Source organism: Sciurus carolinensis, chromosome 14 (assembly GCF_902686445.1).
Source record: "Sciurus carolinensis chromosome 14, mSciCar1.2, whole genome shotgun sequence".
Classification (NCBI taxonomy): Eukaryota; Metazoa; Chordata; class Mammalia; order Rodentia; family Sciuridae; genus Sciurus; species Sciurus carolinensis.
Genome location: NC_062226.1, coordinates 4,193,224 through 4,213,241, shown reverse-complemented (window position 1 = coordinate 4,213,241; position 20,018 = coordinate 4,193,224). Strand labels below are relative to the sequence as shown.

The 20,018-nt window shown below is 38.3% G+C and overlaps 1 protein-coding gene across 6 annotated transcripts in view; it reads right to left on the bottom strand.

Moving 5' to 3' along the window:
* The window catches only part of Setx (senataxin), a 77,455-nt gene that overhangs the window by 22,274 nt on the left and 35,163 nt on the right, over positions 1 to 20,018 (bottom strand). For all 6 annotated transcript variants that reach the window (XM_047523975.1, XM_047523974.1, XM_047523976.1 and 3 more), the window contains 5 exons: positions 15,786 to 15,885; positions 7,089 to 7,262; positions 4,719 to 4,951; positions 3,225 to 3,392; positions 2,524 to 2,680 (listed from right to left, as the gene is read on the bottom strand). In XM_047523975.1, the coding sequence (XP_047379931.1) occupies positions 2,524 to 2,680; positions 3,225 to 3,392; positions 4,719 to 4,951; positions 7,089 to 7,262; positions 15,786 to 15,885 (832 nt within the window). The remainder of the gene's footprint in view (positions 1 to 2,523; positions 2,681 to 3,224; positions 3,393 to 4,718; positions 4,952 to 7,088; positions 7,263 to 15,785; positions 15,886 to 20,018) is intronic.

Below are 20,018 nucleotides of genomic sequence, written 5' to 3'. Positions count from 1 at the left end.
TTAAAAATTTCCGAAGGCATCATGGGGCTAGGTTATAGTAATCCTGCAGGACTAATCAGTACTTTATCCCCAAGTGAGACACTACATAGATACCTGTTCACTGTCCTTCCTGAGTTCTGTGAAAACAGGGTTTTGTTTTAGGTCACTGCCTAGGTGGCTGCACACAATATACTCAATAAATACATTCTGAGTGAGTGCCTTATTTGAATGGCTCATTCTTCCTGATTTGTAGCCACCTTCTCTGGCCAACATTCTCTTGAGGATTTCAAAACTACACTCATCTCACTTATGTTTCCAGCAGAAAGGAGAAGAGATCACTTGGAAGCTTGCTTCCTCTACCCAGAAATTCTCCCAAAATTATAAGGGACACCCTTTGCATAGTAGGGTAAGCATGTAAACATGAAAGAGTCATTCCTAGGGTCCAGAGCCAAGAGTCAAAGCCTGGAAATTAAAGCCCTGAAACTGTGGTGGCTCCCCTGAGGGAGCAGGTGTGCAGTCAGGGCCACCTGGAGCACAGGTGCCTGGGCATTTGTTCTGCTCTTCAAATCAACAATACTAAGAGGTGTGATTGTGTTCTATAGAATGCAGAGGTTTCTAAAACATTTAATTCTATGAACTTAGCAAGGGTCTCCACTGGCAAAAATATCATTCCAATAAAAATACAGAAATTTCATAATGGGGCTTGGAATTTAATGCCCACCAGGAAGCAAAAGGATCTGGAAGAAGTGGCGGGATGAAGAATTGGTATACCTATCTTGGCTTGGGCTCTGCAGGGGAAAAAAAATTTCTTCTGGAACTTTCCAACCACAAGTATGTGTCTCATGTGAATTTAGTTAATACATACATAATACAGGGAATGACAAAGGGGAGCCAACCATAAACAATGATAAAGAGGCCAATCAGAAACACAGTTATGCTTTTTAAAAATGAGAACACAATGAACAAATTTATACCTATATAAATATAAAAACCTAACAAAGTAGAAAATCATCTTGAAAAAGATCAGTTAGCAAAATTCACTCAAAACTAGAAAATTTGAAGAGCTATAATTAATTAAAGATATTTAAATATTACATCAAAAATTTACCTATGTCAAAATTAGACAAAAATAACAATACTAATAAAATGAAGAAATAATCCATCTTTTACATAACATTCCAAAGAATAAACACAAAAAAATCTCAATTCATTTTGAAGGTCTGCATAACATCAGTACTCAAAGGAGACAAAGATAATATGACAAAAGAAAAATTACAGGCTGGCTTCACTTACAAACACTAATCTTAAAGTCCTAAATAAAATAATAGGAATGTGTTAAAAAAACATAAATGCATGAGCCACGCATGGTGGAGCAGGCTTATAATCCCAGTGACTCTGGAGGCTGAGGCAGGAGGATTACATGTTTGAGGGCAGCCTGAACAGTTTTTGAATTTAAAAAAAAAAAAAAAAAAACTATCGTATTTAAGTCATTGTATTTAGAATATTATTTGCAACTTAATCTAATCTTAATTGATAAAAGGCAATGTCAAGTATCCTTGAGGAAAATAAAATTTGGTGGGGAGGACAAGGAATACTATAAGCTTGAGAAAGTAGTATAAAATAAAGCCAGAGCAATATCACTCAAAATTGAGCAGTATGAAGAGTGAGAGTTAAAGTTCAGTAAATAAAGGAATTTTACATCTTCGTTCAAGTGTCCTGAATCATCTGTGGTAACGTTTGTCACTATTATGTACATTTCAACAAAAAAGGAACTCCTATAGTGTACAGAACATCTTTACATTTCAGCTTCCCCAAGCCAGACACAGAAAGCAAGGTGGTTTAACACCCAGCCCCAAGATGATCCTGAGGACTACCCACACACAGCAAGCACTCAGGGACTATGAACCGTGACTATTTTCACTGCTTTCAAAAGTCAATGCTTAACATAAGCCTCATCTCATTGGTCCCACTGCCCTAGCTCTTCAGTCACATGTGCTGGGCCGTGTTCTGGGAGGCTGCAGTGAACACGCCACAAGCCCTACTTCCATGAACCCAACTACTCAGCTTTACTTTGCAAGGTTCTCTTATCCTGCTTTTTATTTAGAGCTACCTCTGCCCAAGTCCCTTCCTCCCTCATGTCCTGTGGCCAACTCCAGCTCTTCTGGTTTCATCTTAGACATCACTTCCTCCATCTCTAACCCTCAGATGACTGAAGCGAGAGTCCCTCTGAGTTGTCTGAAAACATACCATGTTTAAGTCCCAGAACAGAGGTTATCACTCTATACTGCTAACCGCCCACTGACCCATCCACAGCCTAATTAAATTCTATGTCACCTTGAAGGTTGCAATGCTGAAACTTCAGTATTTGGTACCGTGCCATCTACAGAATAAATGCTCAATAAAATATGTACTAAATGAACCAATGATTACATATTGGCACCAGGCAGAAGCTATCTCCAGGAATGGCTTGTTCTTTGTCATTCAAAGTTGCCCACACCAAACACTGAACACAGAAAACATTAAAAACACATAGAAGTATCATACCCAAAGGATTCTTCTTATCTTTGCATTTTTCTTTGAACTCGAGGATGATCTTTTTCATGAGCTCATCAACAGCTGCATTGGAAGGTGCACACACAAGGACACGGTTCTGCTTGATTTTGGCATTGGAATTTTCATCTGAATGCCCCCTCCTCTGGTTCTACAATTTGCCACAAACCACACACACACACACACAAAAATCTGATGAGCTCTATTTACACAGTTTTAAGGTTTTTCTCTATTTCCATGTATGTTCAAAAGCTCCCATAATAAACAGTTAAAAATAATTAGAAGCATTTACATCTTACACTGATAATAAAATCACCGCTATAAAATTCTATCCTAACTCTCTGAACCTTACTTTAACAGCCACTTTAGTCAGTAATCAGTCCAACCTACATGTAGCTCAGGAAGACATTCCAGATGGTTTCCTGGTGTCGCATGTGCCTAAAATGAAGCCTGAAGACCATCCTCTAGTCCTCAGGACTTGTTTTACATAAGACAATCCCTTCTGACTTCTTTCCTCCCTTCATCATCCCTTCCTGATACAGTTCTAGTTATCAAAAATACACACTCCACTACTGCAAGCAGACAAAAAACATACAAAAGGAAAAGGGAAAAGACACTTCAATACTTGTATGTCAGTGAATTGAAGTAAAACAGCACACCCACTTAACAGCACCAGTGTCCTCCCCGGAACCTACCTCTGTCAGTAAGCGGTAAAGGAGGCCAACAATGGTTTTTGATTTTCCTGTGCCAGGTGGTCCATGAATCAGACAGATTTTGGCAAATGATGGTGAGTGTTTCACCATGGCATATGCAGTTTCTATTGCTTTCTTTTGGTCTTCATTGAAATCTCTTAAGTAGGCAATCTGTAGAAAAAGACAGTTGTAGAAACGAGTTGTTTGTTCTTCTGTATTGATGTCTGAGAAAGGTAATGAAAAACATCTGAATTTATTCCAATCTGTGCCACACAAAAGCTTTTGTTATGGCTAGGCAAGACCCTACAGTGCTCTAAAGAACTGCTTTCACTAGTGGAAAGAAAACTAATTAGTTGCTAATTACTAATTAATGTCTGCAGTCTTCAGCCCACTTACAACTGTATTTTTAATTCTTTAAAATTTTATTATTTTGTTTTTTGTTTTGCATTTTTCATTTGGACATATTTTTTAGTTGTAGATGGACACAACACCTTTATTTTATTTATTTTTATGTGGTATGCTGAGGATTGAATCCAGTGCCTCACACATGCTAGGCAAGCACTCTATCACTGAGCCACAACCCCAACCCTAATTTGTAATTCTTACAGAGTTAATCACAGTAAATTTCTTTTTTTAAAAATATTTTTAGATGTTGATAGACCTTTATTTTATTCATTTATTTATATGTGGTGCTGAGAATCAAACCCAGTACCTCACACATGGTAGGTAAGTGATCTACCACTGAGCCACAACCTCAGCCCAGTAAATTTCATTTAATAATTTACATTTTTGTATTTTCTGTATTTTTCTTCTTTTTTTTTTTTCCATTTAGTGAATTCTCTCTGTGCGTAGTAGAAATATTTCACGACGATTTCTTTCCTTATATAATGTGATACTGTGTAAAAAACATGGATTCAGGGTGAGGTCTGAGACTAAATTTTAGTTTTACTTTCAAGTTAGGTCACTAAACTAACTTCTCTGAGCCTCAACTTATCAATGAAGTCCAGGATTCCTTGAAAGGTGAGAACTGACTGAAATAATGCAAATAAAAGCCCTAGCACATAGAAGGAGTTCAAAATTATTAGCCTCCTTTTGGATCTGTGTTAATTTTCTGGAGTTTATACACAACTCTTACAGTGGAAAATATGTGTGCATGCACCTGCAACATACCATTAATCATTCAAATGGAAAGCTCACTCCACTAAAACTGAGACTCTTCCTCTTGAATTCTGATCACCTACTAAAACTTTCAGTAAGGATGCTGACCTAACATTTAATGATGCTCTTCCAGCATAGTCCCAACTCTTTATTGTCCTGAAGCAGCCTAAATTACACACTTTGCAATACTGAAGAAAATCAAACACCAAACACCACTGCAAACCCACAGTGAGCACATGTCTTGTAGACACCCAGGAGTGCACAGTAGCTACAAACATGACATTTCAACATCCCAGCATGACTCTGCCTGACCTTCCCTGATATACAATCAGCACTCACAATTCTCTCAGACGTCGTAGTTGGTAAATCTTTGGTACAAAAGTCCATGGGGTTTGGATTCAGAACAGCTCTGGCTAGTTGATTCCGACCACTTAACAGAGACATGGCTTTCAATTTCCTTTGTGTAGTTACCAGAGAACTGATTACAATGCATTTCACAAGGTCATTTAAGTTGGCTGGCAAGTTATCTTGAGTCTGGATGCAAAGGGAACACTCAGATTTCCCATTACGAACTATTATCAAGAAGAGAAAGCAAATTCAGTTACCAGTGAAGAATGCTGTACAGTTAAAAAGATAACTCAGAATTAAGTAAGAATACTTTTGTAAATATTTGAATAATTCACTCAATAAATGTTTCCTAAGAACCAGACAATGTGCTTCTCTGCCAGACTTATTTTCTAGAAAAGGGAGCAGATACCGCCAAATAAACATTTTGTGGTGATAAGGACTAGAAAAAAGGAGAAAAGGTAACGAGAAAGGGATGTGGATGGACGTGCATAGGCTGTTGAGTGTGTCCTGGGCATGGACTAGATGCAAGGGAGTAAGCCGCACTGTTAGCAGGGAGGAAGAGAGATAATGAAGGAGAGTCATCAACCGAGGCCAGCAGGCAGAGCTGTGTCAGGAGTATTTTAGAGAGGAGGCTAGCACGGCTAGAAGGAAAAGCAGGGAGAAAATAGCTAGGAGATCTAGAGCATAAAATAGAGAACTCCAAAGACCACAGCAACAATTGAATGCTATTCAGAGTGAGGCAAAAAGCCACACTGTGGAGAAATAACACGCCCTACCTCACATATTACAATCAATCACTCTTACAAAGAATAAGCTGCAATAAGAAAAGTTGAGAAACCACTTATAAGGCTATTGCAGTAATCTAGGTAAAACTTTGGACCAGAATGTAGAAGTGAGGACCTGTCAATGAGATCTGCTGATCAATTAAATACAGTATAACAGGAAGAAAAGACTATGGATGAGCTCGAGGCTTTGGCCTGAGTGAATGGAAGAATGATTTGGGACAGACCAAAGGAAGAGATGTCCAGTAGGAACCAGGTGTTTATGTTGGCTTAGTAGGTTTGAAATGCCTACCATTTCTCCAGATGGAGAAGCCAGAGAGTTTTGCCTGTGAGGAGTTCAGGGAAGATCATCCCAGAAAAATAAAGCCTACATCCCTGTTGTTACTTTTTTTTTTGGTACTGAGAATTGAATCCAGGGGAATTTTACCACTGAGTCACATCTCCGTATCTTTTTTAATTTTGAGACAGGGTCTTCCTAAGTTGCTTAGACCCTCACTAAATTGCTGAAGCTGGTCTCAAACTTAAGATCCTTCTGCCTCAGCCTCCCAAGTAACTGGAATTTGCCTGTCCTGCTGGTACTCGCCTAAATTCTACACAAAGAATTAAGCTCTGATCACACTAATAAACATAGGATATCTACTGTATAGTCAAAGAAGGTTTATTGCTACTTTTTAAGATATGATGGAAGAAGGAGGGGAAATTAAGAAATCATGTTCTTTGCTTCATATTCAAGTTGCAAGTGTTAAAAAGGCAGCTTGGAATAAAATAATGTGGACTGTGAAGTTAAGCACAACTAGGTGTCAAGTCAGACATGGTGGAGTATGTTTGTAGACTCTGCTACTTGGGAGGCAGAGGCAGGAGGATCACTTGAGGCCAACAAGCAGTTCGAAACCACCTTGGGCAACAAAGTGAGACCCCTATCTTATTCGGGGGGTAGTGGGGGGAGGTAATTTCAATTCTGGACTGACCATTTGATACTGACAACCATCTTGGATAGTTACTTAACATCCCTGAAGCCATGGTTTCCTGAACAAGGAATAATTCATACTGACTTACAGGGCTTTGGAGAAGTTTATAAATGTGCATAGTAAGAATGAGGCACACTGTCTGGTACATTGGAGGTTATTTGTTAAATTCAAATCCAAGTCTGTGTTACTTTTGGGAAAGAAGTTCCTCTCATAAAATACACAAAAGTGATGGAAACTGCAGATTCCTCAAGCTACCTTACAATGAGTTTTTTGTTTAGTCTTCTTATCAGTAATTAGTCAAATATAAAGTCTGGAATGTGATTTAAGATACAACAAAAAGATGGTTACAAATGGTCTCTGTAATAACAAACATAATGACAGATAAAGACACCAAAAATAGGAGTATACTAAAAAAAAGAAAGCTTTTAAATCACAAAGCTATAGCAATAAATATAGGGTCTTGAGTCTAGAAAGCACTGAAAAGGAACTCTGGCAATAGCAAGTGCCTATTTTGGCAAAATAGGCAGCAAAAACAGGACTAGTAAAGTAGGAGTTAGAAAGGAGAAGAGCTTTCTCTGACAAGACTCATCAATGCCTCATCATCTGCTTACCAACTGAAGTGCGGCGAAATTTATGAACATAACCACAGTGATATTCCTGGGGATCTTGCAAGCAGTTTCTCTCTGTATCTTTTTTCTCTCCATTTACTCTCTCAGGAACTAAAAACACCAAATCATTTTCCTTTGGATGAAGCTGTTTAGCCAGTTCACATTCTTCCAGATAAACTATGAAACAGTAAGAAATTGGCATTCATATGACTTGAACAGTATTATTTTAAATAAGAGTAAGAAAATTAAATTCTCGTATTAAGTTCCAAAGTTCACAGCCCTAGTAGACTTTGTATAGTTTAAAATGGTCATCTAAGCCAATAAGAAATTCAAAAGATTAATAATATTTTAAAAAATTTCTTAAAAATGGTTATCATAGTTGGGCAGGATGGTGCACACATGTAATCCCAGCTACTCGGGAGCTGAGGCAGCAGAATTGCAAGCTTCAGGCCGGCCTGAGAAACTTACAGAGGTTCTGTGTCAAAACAAAAAATAAAAAAGACTGGCATGTCACTCAGTGACACAACAACTGCCTGGCACGTTTGAGACTATGGATTCAATCCCCACTGCAAAGGGAGAGAGGAAGGGACCATCTACAAAGCCAAACAGGTGAAATCATAATAGTAAGAAGTGACTGACACATTTTATTTATTTGATGTTTATTCTGGCATTTAATATAAAAAAATTCTCTCATTTGTTCTCCACTTTCAAAACCTCAGAAGAAAATTCAGGAACAGATATAAGTACATATAAGAACTTACCTTGAATCTATCAAGGGTATCCTAAACAAGGAAGAATACTTGCCAAGTAAATGACACTGAGAAAACAGAGCAAGCAATGGAAGAAGAAAATTCAGTATCAATTGTTGAATCCAGCAACAACGTAGTGATCTAAAGAACTAAGTAATGGGACTAGGTAGACTAAATCACTAACCAAAGATATGGGATAATTCCAATAAAATATGTGAAGAACTATACCCTGAAAAATATAAAACTCTAGTGAGAGAAACTAAAGATAGTCTAAAAATATGGGGAGATATATGAAGATTAAAGATTTGATAGTGGGCTGGGGCAATGGTGTTTGCCTGTGATCCCTGCTACTCAGGAGAATGAGGTAGGAGGACCCCAAGTTCAAACACAGTGTCAGCCACTTAGTGAGAATCTATCTCAAAATAAAATAAAGGGCTGGGAATGTAGCTCAGTGGTAAAATGTCCCTGGGTTCAATCCCCAGTACTGCAAAATAAACAAATAGACTTGATACCGTTAAAATGTCATCTCTCACCATGTAAATCTGTATACTCACAACAACCCGTCAAAATAGCAAGCATTTTTATACAAATTCTCAAACTGATTCTAAAATCTGTGATGAAAAAAACGCTTTGTGTGTGGGTGAAACTGGGGATTGAATCCAGGGGCACTTTACCACTGAGTTACATCCCCAATCCATTTTGTTTTTTTTATTTTGAGATAGGGTTTGCTAAGTTGATGATGAGGCTGGGCTTGAACTTGTGATCCTTTTGCTTCAGTCTCCTGTGTCACTGTGATTAAGGCATGCACCATCTCAACCAGCAAAGATCCTTCTTTTTTAAAACAGCAGAACTGTTGAATGGCACCTCAGTTGGTTCCATAGTTTAGCTATTGTGAGCTGAGCTGCTATAAACAATGATATAGCTGTGTCGCTGAAGTATGCTGATTTTAAGTCCTTTGGGTATAAACTGAGGAAAGTAAAGGATAGCTGGGTCAAATTGTGATACCATTTCAAGTTTTCTGAGGAATTTCCATACTGCTTTCCATAATGGTTGCCCCATTTTGCATTCCCACCAGTAATATATAAATGCATTCTAGTTATGTAAAACTAATTAGAATAAAAAAATTTAAAAAAAAAAAAAAAACAGAGCTGGAGGGCTTAAGTTAATTACTGAAATTAGATTTCAATACTTTTTTTAATGGTATAGTAATCAAGAGTGCAGTATTGGTGTAAGATAAAGAGAATAGTGTGTCCGAAATATACTTGCACTCAAGGTCAACTGAGATTCTGACACAAGACCGAGAAGGATAATCTTTTCAACAAATATCACTAAAACTGAATATGTGATTTAAAAGGGGTGGGGGGACACAACCTCCCAACCTTGCCTTGTACCGTGTACAAAAATAAATTCAAGGTATATACGGTCAAAGTATATTATGCCACAATGAAAACCATTATCCTGTATAATTAAAATGCACTAAAAAAATAGGATTACATAACTGAAAATAAACAAACTAAACAACTGTGTACCAACATAATCATGAAAGTTAAAACTATAAAATCTAGGAGAAAACTGTTGTGACCCTGAGTTAGGGAACCATTTCTCATGATACCAAAAACATGAGCCATCAAAGAAAAAAAGTGACAATGGGTGTCATCAATATTAAAACTTTTGCTCTTCAAAAGACACTGTTAGGAAAATTGAGACAATCCACAGATCAGGAAGACATATTTTCAATATATCATCTGATGAATAACTTATCTTTAGAATATATGAAGAATTTCTTCAACTCAAAAATCAAAGGACAAGTCAGCCAATTAAAAAAAAATGGAAGAAAAATATAAGGGGACTCAGGAATGGCCATTAAGTTAAGAAACATCACTCAACATCATTAATATTCTTCTTTGGGGGGTTGGGGTTGTGGCTCAGTGGTACAGCATTTGCCTAGCATTGAGGCACTGGGTTTAATCCTCAGCACCACATAAAAATAAATAAAATAAAAGGATTGTATACATCTACAACTAAAAAAAAAATACTTTAAAAATTTTTTCTTTTTCTTTCTTTTTTTTTTTCGGTACCAGGAATTAAACCCAGGGGTGCTTAACACTGAGTCACATCCCCAGCTCTTTTTACTGTTTTATTCTGAAATGGGGTCTCGCTGTTTAGGTCCTCGCTAAGTCACTTAGGCTGGCTTTAAACTTGCGATCCTCCTGCCTCAGCCTCTCCATTGGGTTTATAGGTGTGCACCACCACATCCAGCAATGTCATTAATATTCCTGAAGCAAACTGAAGCCATGACGACATAATACTACACACTCATCGGAATCACCAAAATTAAAAGCACTGACAGTGCTGACAAGGTAATGGAGGGGTGGAGAGCTCATGCACTGCTGGTGGCACTGTATAAGGACACACTTAGCAGCTTCTTATGAAGTTTCACACTTATACTACCTAACAGTCCCATTTCCAGACAGTTACAAGAGAATATAAACCCTATCCCACACAGATTTCTACATATACATTTACAGTCATGTCATTCATAAAAAGACATAGGACAGAACTCAAAGGTCAATCAAACTAGTGAATGGACACACCACTGTAATAAATACACAACAATGGAATACTGGGGCAGTGAAAAGGAACAAACTATTGGTACATTCAATGTGAAAAAAATCTTAAAAACATTAAATAAGAGTAGCAAGACGCAAAAGACAACATATTACAGAATTCCATTTATATAAAATTCTAGGGAAGGTGAATTGACGGTGACAGAAAACAGGCCAGTGACTAAAAGGAACAGGAAAAGAGGAGAAGAATGACCACAGAGAAACAAATTTTTGAGGATGACTGTTATTTTAACTTAGGTGGTGAATACTTAAATGTATACATGTGTCAAACTTTGAATTGTGCCTGAGTTTTTCATAATAGTTCAAATGTCCACACCAATGAAAAGATAAACAAATTGTGGCACATATCCATACAATGGAATATTATTTAGCCATAAAAGAATGAAGGGCCGGGGAAGAGCTCAGTGGTAGACCACTGGCCTAGCATGTGTGAGGACCTGAGTTCCATGTCCAGCACAGGTTAAAAAAAAAAGAAAAGAAAATAAAAGAAGTTATACTTAACACCACCAAGCTGAATACTTAAAATGGTTAGGATCACCAATTTTGCATTATCTTTTAACTTAAAATATTTTGTTAAAGGGAGTGAACACAAATGAGCCTTGAAAATGTTTTGCTAAGTAAAAAAAGCCACACAGAAGAGGTTCCCCCCACAAATGATTCCACTTATGAGACACAGCCACGACAGGCAAATCCACAGGGACAGAAGCACCTGAGGGTCGTCAGGAGGGGACCGGAAGGGCTACTTATGGGTGCAGTCTCCTTTTGCATGATGAAAATGCTCTGGACCTAGACAGAGGTGAGGGTGGGACAACACTGAGTATACTAAAAGCCACGGAATTAACACTCTAAAATGGTTATAATTATGTGAATTTCACTTCAATAAAGAATCTATTTTTTGGAAGTAAATTATACTTCTGTAAAAGTGACTTCCAGAAGGTGATGTAAAAATACCAGGGAAGCAGTCGAAAGCAATGGCAGCCTCCTAGGTTAACCTCTCATAATATTTCCTCCCAAAACAATATACGAGAGTGTTTCTCAATGTTGCTTAAATTTGCATTTATGCCAGTATCAACTGCCACCCTCGACTCCAGTTTTTTTTTTTTTTTGCGGTGCTGGGGATCGAACCCAGGGCCTTGTGCTTACAAGGAAAGCACTCTACCGACTGAGCTATCTCCCCAGCCCTCGACTCCAGTTTTGATAACCAAAAATATCTCTGTATGTTGCCTGCACCAAATGTCCTTTAGGGAGCAAAACCCGTTATGAATCACTAATAGCAATGAGAAAAAAAAAAAAAAAAAAAGATGCAGAAGTCATGCTCTAGAATATGTGAAGATAAGTAATGCCCAAACTTCAAATTTTCTGTAAATGATAAGTTTAAAAATACCAAATTCCAGCAAATGATCACTCACACTCTCAACTCACTTCCCATCCTTGCAGTAAGGAAGGGCAGGCCAGGAAAAACAAGTGAATAAAAGGAACCCCCATCAGTAACATCCATCATAGCAGCTAAAACTGTAACAACCCCTACCAAAGTGCTGGCATAGACATGGAACACTATCACTTCTTATATACTGCTGATGGTATTTAATTTTGTACAACAGGCTTGGCTTTATCGCCTGAAGTTGGACTTAGGCACACACTCATATTCCATAATCCACTTCTGGATGCAGACTCAGCAAAAATGCCATTATTCATCCATGCTGTGCAGAAGAAGAGCATAGTGCACCTGCTCTCCTTTGAAAGGCCTGCTTGCAAGGCTGGCCCTTGGTTGGTGCCAAGGAACTTGGGTTTCAGGACAGTCCTGGGAAAAATAGCTTAGTGTGTCTAACCTGTTTGTGAAAATAACAGTCTAAGTGAAACACTGTTTTTCCTGGAGACTAGAACTTTGGTATATTTGGTTTATACCTACGGTGAGCTTAAGTCTCTAATGAGCTTTTCTAGTAGAAACATCTCTTGTGTGTTGTTGCAACAGGTTTCTAAGACAACACAGCACATTCGTTGTGACTCCACTAGAAGAGGACTCACAGGATCCTGGTTACCTTTAGATTTAGTCCAGCATGCCCCTTCCCTTTTCTGTTGCTTTGTTTTCTTTCCTGATTATAAATCATAGCCATGAAGATGATTATACGGCGAGTCCCATGACTCTTCTTAGTAAATCATCAAACACAGTAGAAGGGGTTGTTGGGGACTCTCCATTCTCACCAGTGTTGGGGTCAGAAGTAGAATTCACCAGAACAACCCTAACTCGCTAAAAGCAGTGTTTGGGAAAAGGAAGGATGAAAGTGGGGTATGATAAACTTTCGTTTGGTGCCTGAGTAAGTAATGAAATTATCTAGTGTAGGAGAGGTATAAGTTACCCAAGGAATTTGAAAATGATAGACCCAACTCCAGGAGAGCAAACAGCTGGGTCCCCCAGTTGTTTTTGGTTGTGCTGGCTAGAATAAGGGGAGAAAAAGTATAGCCCAGGTAATAACCTTAGTTTTTTTTTTTTTTTTTTTTTCCCCCTCCGGGTGTGAAAAGAAAGGACACAAAATTTCCAAAGTGTTTTAGTCTGCTTTTTTGCTGCTATGACTAAATGACCTGACTCACAGCTGCAAGGGAGGAAGAGTTTATTTAGGGCTCATGGTTTCAGAGGTCTTGGTCCTTTGAAGGCCAGCTCCATTCCTCAGGGCTCAAGGTGAGGCTGAATATCATGGTGGGAGAGGATGGCAGAGGGAAGCAGCTCCCATCAAGGTGATTAGGAAGCAGAGAGACTCCACTCTCCAGACATAAATTATATACCCCATAGCCACGCCCCCCAATTAACCACTTCCTCCAGCCACACCCCACCTGTCTCCAGTTACTACTTGGTTAACCCCATTAGGGATTAATCCACTGATAAAGACTCAAAATCCAATCATTTCCCCTCTGAACCTTCTTGCATCATCTCATAAGAGAGCTTTTTGAGGACACCTCATACCAAACCATAACACCAAGGTGGGCTTTGGGTGGCACAAAATGATAAATGTTTTCATAGTTCTATCCTGCAAGTGCAAGGGAAAAAAATGAAATCAATTTCCAGAACTAAGACAAAGATTTAGATAAACTAGAGGCAAAAAAATGGGGAAAACCCCAGTGATTAGCTGCTAAAACAGGCTGTGCCTCAGGACCTCCCCACCAACAGTAACATTATTCCTGTGAAAGCTGAACTACTGCTAGGAGTCAGTACCAATTTGCAGAGAGGTAAAAAACAGGTGTTTATGGCAGGGAGGGGGGGAGACTTGTTTCTAAATGGTTTTATGCTTTGTGGTTATTGTACCTATATATATTTTTAAAAACTATGAAGAAATAAATATGGTAGTTCTGAATACATAAAAATAAAAAAAATCTATGCCTCCAAAACAGCAAGACAAAATGGAGAAAATAATGAAACCCCCCCCAAAAAAAAAATTGCAATGACAGATACGAGTTAAGAAAATAACAATACCCCTAACAAAGAAAAAGGGAAAAGAGCACATGAATAGGCAGAACTATACCCAAGAACACAAATAACCAAGTAAATGCTAGGGAACAAAAGTTCAACCTTAAAGAATATACACTTTCCACACATAAAATGTCTAAGGTAGCAAATGTGAAAAATGTACACCCTTACATCCTACTGTTGGAAGTGAAAATGAGATTCCTTTCAATAGCCAAGACAACATGAACCACAAGTCTCTTTTTAATTTTTATTTATTTTTATTTTTTTTAGTTGTCAATGGACCTTTATTTACTTAATTTACATGTGGTGCTGAGAATTGAACCCAGTGCCTCACACATGATAGGCAAGCACTTTACCACTGAGCCACAACCCCGGCCTGAACCAGAAGGCTTAAATGTGCATACAGTCGGAGCAAAGGGATTCATTTAGTGCTTATAATAGTGAAAAACGATATAGAAGGTTTAAGTCTAAATAGGAATGACTGGCTAAATGAATATGCTCACAATGGAATAACCGTAACTATTAAATATATTGTTGCTATTATTTAATTACAATGAAGGTACTTACAATATGTTAAATGAAAATAAGTCAAATATGAGCTTCCTCGGGCACAATGGCACATGTCTGTAATCCCAGCTACTTGGGAGACTGAGGCAAGATTGGCAAGTTCGAGACCAGCCTCAGCAACTTAAAGAAACTCTGTCTCAAAAAATTAAAAAAAAAAGGGACTGGGGTTGTATGTAGCTCAGTGGTAGAGCACTTGCCTAGCATATGTGAGGCACTGGGTTTGATCCTCAGCACCACATAAAAACAAATAAATAAAATAAAGGTATTGTTTCCAACTACAACTTTACCAAAAAAAGGTATTGTGTCCAACTACAACTTTAAAAAAAAAAAAATTTAAAGAGAGAAAGGGCAGGGGATGTAGCTTCAGTGGAAAAGGTACACACCCCACCTCTAAAAAAAAAAAAAAAAAAAAAGTGTGTGTGTGTATAACCTTCCTGTGTTTTCTTCACAGTTAAACATACTGCACTAGATCCGTCTACTATCAGGTCAATAAAGTAAAGTCAGCATTTGCTGAATGACTAATGAAATATGCCTAGCATAAGTACAATGACTTAACATACACACTCTTAATAAGAAAAAGAATAAAGTTTACAAGTAAGAGAAATACCAAAATGTTAATGGAAATATGTCTCAATGATGGGAACTGTGCAGGGTGATGTTTATTGCTTGTTGATATTTCCTAAATAGCCTACAGGGAATATATACTGTCATTCCCCCCCAAATAGTCACTTGTGCTCATTTTCACTAAGTGAACCTTTGGAGTAGGATGGGATTTGCATGGGGGGAGGATAAAAAGAAAACTGATGCAACTTATTTATTTATTTGGGTGTAAGCAATTGAACTTTGGGTGCAAGGAATAGCCTTGCACATGATAATGTGTTTTATTTTAAGGAGTTCTAAACATTTAGTGTATTTTTATAACTAACACATCAAAGCGAGATGGGATCAGACCAATTATGAACCAGGAATATAAGAACATACCAGGAATACTAGGAATACTTGCTCAGAATCTACAGACAGCCTCTGTCACGCCCCCTTCAGCATTTCCTTACTCTCTCCCTCCCAACTGCAGCTTCCACTGATACTTCAGCCTGCAGTATCTAATTAAAGTATGGAAGAGAAACCCATGAATTTTATATTCATAACTGTCCTATCACTCATTAACTAGAACATAACATATTTGTTGTAAGAGGTTGCAAAGATATGTCCCAGAAAATTCAAACAATGATATCTTTTCTTACACAGAAATTTCCAATTATTGTATCATACACTCCAAGTTGCATAAGAAAAAACTTACCCACAAATTCCCAGGTTTTCTTATAATCAGCTGGAAATTTTCGTAAATGCAACTGAAAGAAATTTTCTTTGTTTGGAGAGCTGATCCATTCCTGTGCCACCTATAAATAGCAAAAAAAGCAAATTAAGAAAGCAAAAACATTGTGGAAGATCATGCCAAAACAGCACAATTTCCCAAAGTTAGCAACAATAAACTTAGAACTTAGAATCTCAAGGGACAACCTGAAAAGTAAACTGTGGCAGCTTAATGAACTTGTCTGGCACTGCCCTGCCCAATTCAGCAGCTGTTAGCTGAATGTGGCTATTCACATTTATGTTAGTTAAAATTTTTAAATTAAAATTCCTCTTCTCAGGAACTAGCCACACTGGGAGTGCTCAACAGCCACCAGTGGTGACTGCACTGTACACTGCAGAAGCAATAAAGTACTGCTAGACAGCACTGGTAGCAGGCTCACAAATCCCAAAGGACCTGGATTTGTGGCATCTTTGGGATTTCTAACCAGCAGATCATCTTGACAGTTTCTAAAAAAGTCTATTCCCATCTCCTGACTTGCTGAAGCCCCAAACTCAGAAGTGCCCTTGAGAGTCTTCAGAGAAACAAAGAAGACTCCTCCCAAATCCCAATTTACAATGAAGACTACCAGTACAAATAAGTCATTTATGTTTCAATTTTCTGAAAACAAATTGTTTTGGATCTAAAGAAGAGTTTTATCTAACTATACCATTTTAGTCCTTGAGTATTTAAATCTGTAATTGGTCACAGTTCCTCTGATAAAACTTAACATCAAAAACTATTGATGGTGAGCTGCTTCTGCACCAGAGTTAGCCAATTCAAACTCACAATATTATGGGCAGGGGATGGGAAAAGAACTGAATCTGCATCTGCTGGTAAGGTAGGACTTGGGACCACAGTCACGATCAGTCTCTATCACCCAATTCTCAGCTAGAGTACCCTACAGTATCACATTATAGAATCATCCTCAAAAGTGCATCACTTGCTCCCAGCACTATTCACAATCATCAAAGCCTGGAAACAACCCAAAAGTCAGCAACTGGTGAATGGATAAACAAGAGGACATTCACACACCGACAACAGAATCTCATTTGGCAAAAAGATCATCAAACACTAACAGACAGACAACATGGGTAAACGAGAGGAACTGGATACAAGAGACCAACATACTGCCTAGCTATGTCTGAGATGTCCAGAAAAGGCAAGTCTACAGACAGAAAGTAGATCAGTGTCTGCCTGGCGCTAGTCGTGGGAATGGCAAGTGACTGCAAAAGACATAAGGATTATCACAGAGTCACAGAATAGTCTAAAGCTGGACTATAGTGATGGTTGTCTGATGTTGCAGATTTACTAAAATCACTCAACTGAACACTTTTAAAAGGGTAAAGTTATTTGGTATACTATACTGCAACAGCATCCTAGTGTGTACAACAAAGAGAAAAAGACTGGACCAGGAAAAATGCATCACTGTTTATCTTAGAGAACATGAGATGTGCCTGAGAATGCCTAAAGAGATCCTAGCTAGTTTCTACCCTGGAAGGAGGAGGGCAGACAGTTTTATTTTGAAATGATATAGGTCTAATATGAACTTCTATACCAACTCCACAGTTATGATGGCCTATCAATGACTGCTGAACTTCTGGAGACATCACAGAGCAACTTGGCTAGATAAGAAATCCTAAAAAATACACTCAACGTAGTATATAATTCACTGGCTTGTGTACTTGATGAAGTTTTATCTGCTTCAAGACTCATTTGGTTCTTTTTCTTGTTTTTCATAATCCATTTGGATCTAGGAAATTTAAAAATTATAAATGGCAAGAGCTAACCTTTTCATACCAAGTAATAGCTGAAAGTCAAACTGGATGCTGTGGTCCACCAGAGTGTTATCAAGGCTGAAGTAATCCCAATCCCACCAGGTTCAGAGGATGAAAAGAATTATACACAAAAATCAAACTCCCTGAATACAAGAACATTTAGAATACGCTGAACAGAAACTGACACTTGTGGCTTTACAAATATGAAAGGAGTGGTAATGATGTAACAACCTCACAAACCACTGTACCTTAAAAAAGAATACCCTGCTCCTTTCTTTACCAGGGTGGAAAGATGGAGACCGAGGTAGGCCTTTTTCTCAAAGGAGATCTGAGTTCCCCCCCGCCCAGTAACTATACAGAAAGGATCATTCTAGAAAACGTTCCTAATAATTTAACTTTTCTCAGACAAAATAGTCTAATAATAAGATTTGACAAAAGTATGTTCACAAATACTAAGTATTTTGGTTATAACGAGATGGTTGTGTTTCTAAGGGTGTTTTCTTGAGAAAAAAATTACATAAAAACAGTTGTTTGAGGAAAAGGAGTCCCTGCGGCACTGGCTCGGCTCACAGTATCGAAGGTTGCCTTGCCTTTCATGAGACAAGCAGATAAAAAACCCAAAACAGAGCAACTGGCTTTCAACTCAAGCCATCATCACATGTCTCTGCAAACTCACATTCTGGGTCTCTCTCCTCTTTAGAACTCAAACTCTAGAGTTATTCATTTCTTACATCAATTTCTATCCACTGTTCATTCCCAATAATTTAGCTAATACACCCACATGAAAAACTTATCTTTTAAGGTTTTTTGTTGTTGTTGTTGGGGTCAGTAGCCCTTTATTTCATTTATTTATATGTGGTGCTGAGAATTGAGCCCAGTGTCACACACGCTAGGCCAGTGCTCTACCACTGAGCCCCCGCCCCAGCCCCCAAAGCTTCCTGATCTTCTAATCACCATGTTGCTTTTTTTTTGTTCTGCTCCCCTTCAACGCATTGGTTTTCAAAACATTTTTCATTCACTACTTTTATATACACCCTGTCTTAATCATTGATCCATCAAATTTGCCATTCACCAAATTCAATGCTTACTCTCTTACTGTTATTTTTCTCCCCCTTCATCTCATGTAGAGTTAACATCTTCAATTCATGATGCACTTCCATTGGTATACAAGGCCCTTTTGATTTTTCCTGTATTCCTATTCCATTCACAACTGTACCTTAGAACCCACTATACTGTAGTTGGTATAGTACCACTGAAAAAAACTATGTGTGTGGGTGGCAGGTGGGTGTGATTTACATAAAATAGTATTGTACTACAAATCAGCTTTCTTTTCTCATCAATATTTTCAAGTCTTTTGGCATTAACAATGGCATTATATTCCCTAATATGGAACTACATTTTATTCATCCATTCACTTAACTGGCTCCAACTGCATAAACGATCCCATAAGAGAAAATCCCAAGACCAACAAGTCCTTATGGATGGACATGTGCACATGATCCTCTTCTGAGTAAATTCAAGTGAGACTGCTAGACAAAAAGGATCACAAACTGCTGCTCACCACTATAACTTTAATTTCCTTCCCTTCTTAGTGTGAGTTAACACTTCATATACTTATTGCCACTTGCGTATCCCTTCTGCAAACTGGCTTTTTGTTATGCATCTTCTACTGAATTCTATTTTCTGCTGATCTGTTAAGTCCTAATAAAATTTCCAGCTCTTAGTACCTTGTGAATTTTGGAATGTTTTAACTCTCTTCCTCTCATCAGTCAACTTTGAATATAGGGTCCTTCAATGAAAACAGTCTTGGACAGTTAAATCCATCATCATCTCATTTTGTGGTTAATGCTTATTGGGTTTCTATGTCACCTGAACTGACAGGTTTTCTGTTATTTTCCACTTTTATTAAGTGGTGAAGAAAATTATATTAAAAATTAGCAGCTGGACTCTGTATAGATCCCAATTTTGTTGGCAACACCCACTGCAGCATACTCAGGAACCAGCTCAAAGCAAGCCTTCTTCTCTCCATCAGGACTGACCAGGGTGTTCTCCTGGGCCACATCAACCTCATGGAGTTTCTTCACAGCCTGTCTGGCTGGTAGGCCTTGATGTCCACAATGAACACGACTGTGCTCTTGTCTTCTCTCCCCTTCATGGTGAACTCAGCAGCCAGGGAACCTGATGGCACAGTGGTCAAGCATGTTTCTCCTGGGCACTTTTCCAAGATTATCTGGGCTGCCTCCTGAACTAGTGCCTAGGGCTGCTAGAAGGTGGGTGATGTGTAGATCTTTTTGTGGTCACGGATGCCTTTCAGCACTGCCTTCTTGGCTTCAAAAGCCCTTACTCTGACTACCACTTTGGGAGAGATAGGAGCTTTATTCTTAGCTTTCAGTGCCACCTTGAT